This window comes from Podarcis vaucheri (genome assembly GCF_965113315.1).
Source record: "Podarcis vaucheri genome assembly, chromosome: 13".
NCBI lineage: Eukaryota > Metazoa > Chordata > Lepidosauria > Squamata > Lacertidae > Podarcis > Podarcis vaucheri.
Genome location: NC_138751.1, coordinates 54,323,975 through 54,335,276, shown reverse-complemented (window position 1 = coordinate 54,335,276; position 11,302 = coordinate 54,323,975). Strand labels below are relative to the sequence as shown.

The window sequence follows — 11,302 nt, the reverse complement described above, 5'->3', positions numbered from 1 at the left end:
TCTCATATTTTTATAGTTTTATATGAACATCATGTTGCATTTCTATTAAAAACTTACTCTAAAAAGATGGCGTAGGCCCCATTCCGTATACAAATGTACATATGCTTTGCATTACATAGCAATCCTGTGTAAGGACTCTTGTTCTCATTACAGAGTGTTTGGAATAGAGGCTCTTTGACAAGTTCCAGTAGGACATTTCGAATGAAATTTACTCCTGGGTTTGAAGATCTAAGAAATGTGTTGCAAATTAAATTTATTGTCAGTCATAAGATTAATGGCAGAGATAGACCAAACCCCTTCATTCCTGCCCCCTCCCCACCCATTTCCCATTGTCTTCCCCAGAAACCTCAGATAGATCACAACCAAATTGTGGTGGTCCAAAGTCCTTCACTTTGCCAACTGCACAACTTTTACTTCAAAAGCAGGAAAAATATAATATTTTTCAGAGGGCTTTTATGCTTTTCCAGGTTGGTTCCCCCCCCCCCTATTTTTTTACATGACACTTCAAGTCAACATACATTTTGGAAAGTTTTTGTCTGCTGTGCATTTGGACACCTCTTAATATCTCATAACTAAACTTTGCATGATAGTTCTCAAGGTGCAGGTTTCCATCTGGCTAACATGATGACTTTTTGAATTAATATAATAAACTGAACCTTTCAAAACCCCCCGCACTGATTTTTTGTTTTCTTACAATCCCTGAGCAATGCCAGGGATGAGACTGCTAGTCTGTTATAAAGTGTGTCTTGTGAAGATCAGGAACCCGTGCAGGGATTTTAAACTGTTAAACTGGTGAGTTGGTAAGTAATAATTGGCACATTGTTATGCAACTTAAATAAAGCCCTTCAACCATTTTATGTGTAACATTTTAATATTTCATTATAGGGTTTGAGAGACATACCTATAGGTGTGACCCTTTCCTATAACCATGAAACTTGGACCAAAAAACTGAGGCATGCTATTATTGGTATGTTTATGTTAAACAAATTAAACAAAGGCAACAAATTAAACAATTAAAACAAAGGCAATTTATCTTATGTAAAGTACTGTATTTTATTTACAAGTACCATGTTATTTAAAATTACGTTCCATGTAAATTTGCCACAGCTTTGGCTTAACGGCCCTTGCTATTCCACTATGTCCACCAGGTTATCAAAATGTCGACAGATACTAGTATACGTTCTTAACTGTGACTCTCCCTCCCCTCCCTCTCTCACACTGTGTGTGTGTGAGTAACTCACTAATCTGTAAGGCTTATGTAGGCACCAATTATCTTCTAGGCCTTATTTTCAAGCCCCATGTGGGAGGTGCGTTGCTACAGGTGCCTGCTTTTAACAGGATTTCCCCCTTAGAGGCAGCAAAATACAATCTGGCAGCTCTGCCTGTGGCAGGTGCGCTTATTGGTAGAATAGCAAGGTGCCCCATTTGGACTTCTAGCAGGTTTCAAAGTGCCAAGAGCTGCAGCTGCTTCATAGGTCTAAAACCAATGCAGAAAAAGAGAACAAAGAATGATCAAGGAAGTTTCCACCAGCTGCCCCCAATAGAAGAAGGCTAAGGGAGCTGGGCATGTTTAGCCTGGAGAAGAGGAGGTTAAGGGGTGATATGATAGCCATGTTCAAATATATAAAAGGATGTCATATAGAGGAGGGAGAAAGGTTGTTTTCTGCTGCTCCAGAGAAGCGAACACGGAGCAATGGATCCAAACTACAAGAAAGAAGATTCCACCTAAACATTAGGAAGAACTTCCTGACAGTAAGAGCTGTTTGACAGTGGAATTTGCTGCCCAGGAGTGTGGTGGAGTCTCCTACTTTGGAGGTCTTTAAGCAGAGGCTTGACAACCATATGTCAGGAGTGCTCTGATGGTGTTTCCTGCTTGGCAGGGGGTTGGACTTGATGGCCCTTGTGGTCTCTTCCAACTCTATGATTCTATGAACGGAAAGCTCCACAGTTTTTACCCAATTACATTACCCAACCTGCTACATTACCACAATCCCTTGCACTTAAGTTGGACGTGAGCCTTAGGGCTCTTCCTGTTAGGGAAGCAGATTAGGTAGCCCCTCAAAGGTGCTCTTGAATTAAAACAAATTATACTTATTTTATTTCTATACCGCCCTATACCCGAAGAAATTCTACACTTTTCAGCATACAGCAATGGTGAGGTAAAAGTTAAAAAGAGTTTCTGTGCACTCTGGTTTCCATCACGGTGTCCCGTTGCGCCAGAAGCGGTTTAATCATGCTGGCCACATGACCCGGAAAGCAGACCAACGCTGGCTCCCTCAGCCTGAAAGCGAGATGAGCACTGCACCCCCTATTCGCCTTTGACTGGACTTAAACATCCAGGGGTCCTTGACCTTTTTACGTTTACCTTTAATGGTGATTAATAAAGGAGAGGCAGTACTACCTAATCACCTCATTTTAATGCATGGATCAGTATTTAATATTCACAAAGTATTTCAAGAGCTGCCAACACATCCCTGTAATATTATTTTAGGAGTGCAAGGGGCTGGTGCCCAAATATCTCATTGTGTTACACTTGTCATTGGTTCTCCTAAACTTCTCGCTCTCTCTTTTTTTAAAATGATATTTTATTAAAGTTTCCAAATTATAACAAGACAAATGAAAAAATAAAAAGGGGGAAAAACATAGAAAATAGAAACAGTTAAAAACACATTAATTTTCATAACATATCTTCATACACTTATTTCCCCAGACCTCCTCATCCCTCCCTTTTTTGTATTCCAGTTCAATTTGTTAGTTCAGCAAATCCTTACCATCAAGTTTTTACCCTATTCTTATCTTTCATTACATTACCTTACTCTATTCTCCTCATTGTCTTATAAAAAACCTTAACCTAAATTTTATTTTTGATAACTTCTCTTAACCGTTATATTCTTTCCTAATCCCTTAAACTTTTATATCAGAGCCAAGCAATTTCATTTCATACATCCTTCTAATATTCATCAATTATATAAAATTGTCCTAATAACAAAAGATAAAAGTCTTTATCCAACGTCCCTTCCCCCAGGTCCCGGGTTTGTCAGTCCATTTATCCCATTAAGCTGGCACATTAACCTGGTGATCTTATATCCGAGGCTCTTAAATCCTTTCCATGTCCCTTCCACTGTTTTTCTTCATATTTTCTTTTCACACGTGTGGTCTCCAATTTAATAATGCTTTTACCTCCTTCCAACCAAAAGGTCCCTTTTCCACAGTCCAAACTGAGCTCCATGGTTCTCCTAAACTTCTCTACGGGTAGATACCAGCAAGAGTCACATGCCAGATATGTCACTGTCTCGGCTTTAATTCATACATACATGTCCATTTTATCTCTATCGTCATTGAGTTTTCTGGGAAATTACACAGCCTAAACACAATGAAGGATGGAATAAAAACCAACTTTTTACACTGGGAAACAACAGGCTGGTCTTCACATCATTGTAACTAACTGGTTGGTGATGACACTTGCTTCTGTCCCCAAGGAGTTTGGTGACCATATATTATATGCAGCTTACTGAACTGAGCACAAAACTCCTTTTGGTGGGCACATTTTAATCAGTGTGGGATTTCTTCATGACTGTAAAACTAACATGTTTTAAATATTATTATTTTTTAAATTAAAACAATGTTTTTTAAGAAAGAAATGTGGATTTTGTTTTGTTTTGTTTGTTTTTGCAATTAATCCGTGTAAGGTAAGTGACCCTACCTAGAAGCATTTATTTCCTAAAGAGCTGAATAACCAGCCTCTTTGAAGGAGGCAGGCAAAGGGAGAGCAACACAATTTGAACTCCACAGATCACTTTGTCACACAAAGCTTCATGTTACACAATGACTGTACAACAATGCCCGATCTTCACAGCCTTTCCCACTTAAAAAATAGAGAGGAGCACTCTAATTAGACAATTAATCTGAAGAAGTGTGCATGCACACGAAAGCTCATACCAAGAACTAACTTAGTTGGTCTTTAAGGTGCTACTGGAAGGAATTTTTTTATTTAGACAATTAATGATAGAGGTCACCATATATAAATATATAAATATAATATATATAAATTTATGCAACCAACTCCCATATATTTGAGGGCATACATAAATTGTGTAGAAACTACTGAAACATTCACTTTGGAAGCAAAGAGTTGAGCTTCCTGTGTTTGTTGTCTTCACTTGATTAAGGAGCAAAATACATTATTATGGGCTTCAGAGTCAGGTAAAGGTACGGACAGAGTTTCTTCAGTAATTTCCTCTGGATGAAACATCTAGTAAAATTCTTACAGTGGATATTGATCTAGGAGGCACTTTGCCATTTGGGCAGTCCTTAATTCATTTCTAGTCAGAGGGAGGCAAGCACATGGGCGCTCCATTGATTGCAGTGCTAGAGTTAAGCATGCGCTATTAAAATCAATGAGATCTTAAAGTGCTTAACTGTGGCTGGATTGTGCTCCAAGTGCGCTCCGTAAGGCCAGTTGATTTAAGGCCAGGGATTGACGTGTCCAAGTGTCCAGGTTCCTTTGTAGTACTAGTGCTCACTACTGGGGCAAAACCAACCATATTAGACAGAATAAAAAAATTCCTTCCAGTAGCACCTTAAAGACCAAGGTGCTACTGGAAGGAATTTTTTTATTTTGACTATGGCAGACCAACACGGCTACCTATCTGTAACTGGAACCATATTCAGTTACAGATAGGTAGCCGTGTTGGTCTGCCATAGTCAAAATAAAAAAATTCCTTCCAGTAGCACCTTAAAGACCAACTAAGTTAGTTCTTGGTATGAGCTTTCATGTGCATGCACACAAAAGCTCATACCAAGAACTAACTTAGTTGGTCTTTAAGGTGCTACTGGAAGGAATTTTTTTATATTGGAACCATATTAGACAGGCATCTCTTTGCATCACTAAACTTAGAATACAACCAATCTTCATAGAATGTTTGGGGCATGTCTGACAATGCAATTAGGGTTAACTAAGAAATGTGGTTTAACAAAACAGTGAAAGAAGCCACTGCTAATCTGCTTCTAACCAAGGCAGCAGATGGCCTAGACTTCTTTCCCCCCCATCCCATCTTTTAAAAGGACGCTTAAAGGAATAATTAAATAACCCTAAAAGAATAATAAGTCTGACTAAACAAAGTTCTTACCATTCCTCCAGATGATCTTTGGGCTTTGGCAAGCCTGGGGGCCATCCAATGAAGCTAGATGGTGGGATATTTAGGACAGACAAAAGTACTTCTCCACACACTACATAGTTAAACTATGATATTTGCTGCCAACTTATTGAGTGCCTTATAAGAGGAAGTGACAAATTACCGTATTTTTTGCTCCATTGGACGCACCGGACCATAGGAGGGGGAGAACAGGGAAAAATATTTTTTTTCTTGTTCTCCCCCTCTAAAACAAGGTGCGTTCAAGGTACATTCACCAGAGCTTGTGGGGCTGGCGGTGGGGGGGAGCGCTGCTTTCCCCCACCGCCAGCCTCAAAGATCCCTGAAGCCTTTGGAGCGCAGCGCCCCGCTGCCCTACAGAGGTTTGCGCGCAGCCGTCCCCAAGCTAGAGCAGCGAGACGGAGCCCTCCCTCTCACTGTTCTGGCTTGGGAACAGCCTTGCTAGCGTCTGCAGGACAGCGGGGTGAAGGCACCGTCCCCAAGCTAGAGCAGCGAGACGGAGCGCAGCACAGTGCTCCGTCTTCCTGTTCTGGCTTTGGGCTTAGCGGCGCAGCCTGCATTCGCTCTATAGGACGCACACACATTTCCCCTTAATTTTTGGAGGGGGAAATGTGCGTCCTATAGAACGAAAAATACGGTAATGGGTGGAAAGGCCATTTTACTTTAATACTTGTATGCTATTTTCTCAAGAGGAAATGAGATCAAACTAACTCATATCAACAAGGCTATCAAGCTACTACTCAACTCATGGCTGTTATGATGACTCTATGCTGCATCCAGGAACAGAGGCAGCAGGCCTCTGAATGGTGGCAATATTAGCAAGAAGAGCAAGAGAGGGCTAAGGTGATGATGTCCTGCTTTTGCTTCTTTGGGGGGGGGGACTGGTCTCAGAGGCACCCAGTTAGCCACTGTGGGAAAGATGATGCTGGAAAGTTACCGTATTTTTCGCTCTATAACACGCACCCGACCATAACACGCATGTAGTTTTTAGAGGAGGAAAATCCGTAGGCATGCCACCCGTAGGCATTCCCTCCATAACACACACAGACATTTCCCCTTTCTAGGAGGAAAAAAGTGAGTGTTATGGTGCAAAAAATACGGTAAGCCTTTCTTCTGAACAAGCAGAAGTTGGTAAGAATGTTGGGTGTTTTGCCTGATCTGGTATAGTTGTTTGCCAAAGGTTGTGCACATATGAAAAACCACCACTACAAACAAGAATCCCTTTAGCGTGATTCTACCATTGTTTAACAGTAGTTTCTACAATTTACTGTAAGCACAGGCAGGTGACCCCATATTTACTCTCAATTTTCAATTAGATCAGCCATTGTTTAAAGATGTGATAGGTTGCTTGAAATGTGAGTCAAATGTAAGGCTGACTTTGCACAAAGCAAAGTTTTGCAACCAGTGCCTCCACCCACCTCATCTTTACACATTACATGGTGGCAGCATTGATGTATCACCCCCCAACCCAAGGAGCGATACCCATGGCCTCTATGTGATACATCTATGATACATTGCCTTATATGAGGACACCACCAAAGTCTGAAACAACATCATGCAATCCATGTCTCAAGCTGTCTTTTCTCCATCTGTACCACAGTACAGCTACCTTAATAAAAAAAATCCTTTAATTGAATATTAAGCAAAATTGTTCATTTATATTTCAGAGTCTGGTGAGGAACAATCTACATGCTGCCTTTCCACTCAAGTCAGCGGAGACCGAGGCTCTTAATCTCAGGGTTATAGGTTTGACCTCCACTTTGGGCAAAAGATTCCTGAACTGCAGGGAGTTGGACTGAGATGACCTGCATGGTCCCTTCCAACTCTACCAATTCTATAATTCTATGGAGCTCCAGGTGATAGACTGTTCCCAAACTATTAATGGTAGCAGTGAAGTTCAAAGCCAAACCCCACTCCTCCTTCAGACTGTACTACTTTGAGATGCATCTGAGGATCACTCAACAACCCACCCAGAGCAAAATTCCCCTGTGGATGGGAAGGTAGCATGTCAGAAAGACAGGTTCTAGTGAAAACTGTTCCCTAGTGTACTAGTTTCTATGCAGAACATTTTTTATGCTGGAGACCACGTGAACTGCATGTTCTTCCACACCTCACACTGTGCCCTAGAAGAGACCTGTCACAATCTTTTTCTGAATGTGTGAAATTCCAAACTGTTCAGTCACGTCTACCAATCAATCTGGATAGCAATTAAAACTATTGCTATGGAAATTAGATTTTAAAAGGCAGCTATCAAACAAATTGTACTGAAACTGATTGTCATGAAAGTAGTAGCTGTTGAACGGGTTCAGGCATTATGCTTTTTATAAACCAGTATTAAATTTATATGCCATCCTTCACTCGAGGACCACAGGGCAGTTTACAGAAAAGTTATCAGATTAAAATAATGGTACGAAAACACTGATATGTTAACAGTAAGCAGCACTCAGGCAAGTTCTTTCTTTCACTATCTTAAAGTGTCAGAAGATCTGGAATAGTTTAACACAACTTTGTCCTTGTAAACATTTTCTAAATGCTTACAAAGCATAACTATTATAGGTATACTTCTCAAAATTTCTCATCTTTCTGTTTTTTATTTTATTTTAAAGCAGTTATCCCATAGCTGATTTCTTTTTTTTCCAGCATCTCTTTCACAGTGGCCGAGTTTGTAAGAGGGCCGATGAATGTTTCTCCATTCTCTTCCCACTCCTTTAAACGCACACACACACGCGCGCACACACACACACACACACACACAAAGGAACCACAACACAAATTATGTAAAATTGTAATTTATTTCCCTCCCAAGTATCCAGAATAGCCCATCAATAAACAAATTAACAAAATGATGTTCATGTGGAAGTAAAGGATAAGGCGGTCAGATTACACCAAAGGAAACCTAGAAGTCCTGTTAATGGGATAGTGCAAGTTAACAGCATGTTGCTGGCCATGTCAACACCTTCATTTGGATTTTAAAAAAAGTTTTACTTAACCGTTTGATGAAATAAGAATTTTGGAAAGATGCTGTCCAAAATGACACTAACGTATTTACAAACCGCAGGGAGCAAAGAAAAAAAAAAGATTTAAAATAAAAATACAGAGAATTTATGAAAATATAGGTTTCCTATTTCCACCCCACAGGAGTCACGGCTGCTGTTTTGAAAGGCTTATGAGATGGTTTCGAGCTTTCAGAGTTCATCTTTTTCCCGCAATAAGGTGTATCTATGTCCACTGGGTGCTAGCTTCTGGAACGAACTTTCAGGTGGGCTGCTTACTATGTCTTGAAGTGGCTGGAAAGAACAAAATCACAGAGATGCTATAAAGAAGATATGGACTAGGAGTCACTAACCATTTTGGACCCATTTGGAAATTTGATGATGTCATGGGCACTGTCACAGAATGGTTGCCATCAGTCACATACCCATTTCCCAAAAGGGAAACTGGCAAGACTGAAACAAAAAACTTGCTCAGCAAAATGAGGACAAGGCAGAGGTGGAGTCTGAACTCCAAAACTCAACACCACTCTTTCGAACCCACAAGTTCTCTGCTCCAACAGAGCACCCATTTCACAGAAAGCTCATCTCTCCTGCCCACGCTCAATATTTGTTTCCTCCCTTGGATCACCCCCCCCCCAAAGACATTCAAGCGTCTTCAGGAAACGACACTTATGCAGACCCTCTCTCCTCAAGTCACCCTTCTAAACACAACCTTGACCACAGGCCCTCTTATTCTGAAGCAAATGTCTGTTTAGTTTGGATAGCTCTGATTTTGGTATTGTCCTCTGCTGTATAACTGGATTGACTGCTGGCATTTTATTACAGTTATGTCCTGCCTTCCTTCCACCTTGGAACTCAAGGTTGCAGGTATCTGGTATCTAGGCAGTACATCTGGTATCTAGGCAGTCATCCATCCAGACACTGACTAGATGCAGAACTACTTAGCTGCAATAAGATGAAAGCCTCGCCTGCCTTCAGACTAGCCTAATGTGTTTGTGGAGAAGGGGAGTTGCTCTGGGGGATTCAGCCACAGAAGCTGCCTCAGGTAGCAGGAAGGTATGGTGGGGGGTTGTCAGCCAGACTATTACTGAGTGAAGTATGCTAATAGGGTGGTTGTTGTTGTTTTTAACTCCAGTTCATCCAAGTCCTCCCAGGCAACAGGTCATGCCAGTGTTAGAAACTGAGATATGAAAGCTAGGAGCTAAATGGCACCTTAAACCTAGGTTATGGGCACAACAACGGACCATCTAGGAGCTCTTTTTTAATATAATAATAATAATACAAAGCTGAAAATGAATGAACTGCAGCTAAAAATATTGTGTTGATTTTTCACATGGTCAAGTCCTTCCCCTGCCCACCCCCCTGCTCACTATTCTTAAGAGTGTCTCTTTTCCAGTCATCAGAGTAGCTGGAAGTGGGGAGGCAGAAAAAGGTCTTCCTTTTCTTCCATTCTGCACTTTTAATCTGAAATCTTAGGCGCAGTACTGTGCCCAGAGCTCAGAAACTGCTCACGCTAATGGAACTTCCTGTTGCAATTGTTGGGATGCGACCAAGGAAACGGGAGCAATTGGCAGGCCCCCAGCTGGCTCCAGCCCACTATAGAACCTACTCCATGGTGGCCAAGTTCTCTTCCCACCATCACTGCATCTACACAGAATGGTCCAGAGGAACCATTGCAGGAGATCAAAGCTCCCTGTGGAGGCAATTCCCTGGGGGCAACTTGCCGTAACTCTTGCTGTAACTCTTTTGCAATACACTTTGTAGACAAAATCCTCGCATTTGGATGCCCTGTTTTGATGGATTTTGTTCTACTTGAATTCTACCTTTGCCCTAGACCAGGGATGTTCAACTTACAAGAGACTGCGATCTACTCCTACTATAAAAAAAACTGGCAGCGATCTACCCATTGGATTGACAAAAGTTGTTGAGCTTTTTTATTTATTATTTTATGATGATGATGATGATGATGATGGGGGAGATTGACTGTGATCTACCACGGACCCCCCACGATCGACCAGTAGATCACGACCAACCTGTTGGGACATCCCTGCCCTAGACCTTTACCCATCCTGGCCAAAGCTGACAAACAGGGAGTGTGAGTTGCTGCAGTGGTAATCCCACTCTTTAGCAGAGAACGATACTATCAGGAGCCTCAAGCAGATGGTAGATCAATCTATTAAAAAATCTTGCTGGACCCAATGATGTTAAGAGAACCCCTTTCACAAGGTGACCATGTGTGTGAGGGCCTTCTCTGTGATGGCTCACTGTCTCTGGAACTGTCTCCTCCTGGGAAATTTTTATGGCTCCCTTCACTGTGCTTAGGGCAGTTAGAACACTATCAAGGTTTTCTTAGCTTTCCTAGGTATTTTGGGGACACTGAGTGTTGACTGTTGTATGTTTATATTGTTTTACTGTTTTTCTGATCCCCTTAGGAAAAAAGAGTAGTTTAAATAAATAGTGTGTGTGTACAGGATTAAAAATTACTAGGTTTTAATGACAATTACTTATATTCAATATATAAATTTAAGTTCACTTTTGATGTGGTAAAGATCAATCCCCCCCCGCAAATGGCAAATAATTCCTTCTGAACCACGCAGTCTTCCCATGGAGAACAGAATGCTCATGCTTGCTTTAATACTGCCAATTTCAGACCTCGCCCAGGAGGGCAGGACTAAAGTGCTTGCTCTTACCTGACCAGGTGCTACATCAGTTGGATCTGGGCCATGGTGAAATTCCCTGTGCAGTTTCCCAGAGTGCAAATCTAGTACAAATTGCTTGAGTTTACCTGGAGTACTGAAACAAAGACAAAAAAAAATCCACACAAATAAAAATGATAAAGTTGAACAGAATCCAGAATGCTCACGACACCTTTGTTCTGGGGTCTGACAAGAGGCACTCTGCCTTTCTATGATATAATCAAACCTAAGGCTGCTCACAATACAATATGATTGCCTTCTGGAATAAAAAAATAGTTCTAAGAGCATGTTTAAATGCTGGCAAAGAGAGTACAAGTATCAAGCAAGTTCATATGGAATTCACTGAGCACTGCAGTATTGCTGGTTTATCCAGCTTTCCCTCCTTTTCCTAGCAATTTAATTTTCTTTTCCCAGTCACACTTTATTCTTTTTCCTATTTGCCTATGTAATCTGTATTTTC

The 11,302-nt window shown here is 41.1% G+C and overlaps 1 protein-coding gene across 2 annotated transcripts in view; it reads right to left on the bottom strand.

The window, feature by feature from the left end:
- Positions 1-7,926: 7,926 nt before the first annotated feature.
- The window catches only part of ERP44 (endoplasmic reticulum protein 44), a 32,131-nt gene continuing 28,755 nt past the window's right edge, over positions 7,927-11,302 (bottom strand). The window contains exons 11-12 of one of the 2 annotated variants that reach the window (XM_082195712.1): positions 10,837-10,939; positions 7,927-8,440 (exon numbers count right to left, since the gene is read on the bottom strand). In XM_082195712.1, coding sequence (XP_082051838.1) covers positions 8,339-8,440; positions 10,837-10,939 — 205 coding nt within the window. In that variant the 3' untranslated portion in view covers positions 7,927-8,338. Of the gene's footprint in view, positions 8,441-10,836; positions 10,940-11,302 lie in introns of those variants that run through there. The other variant, XM_082195713.1, reaches the window with a different exon arrangement.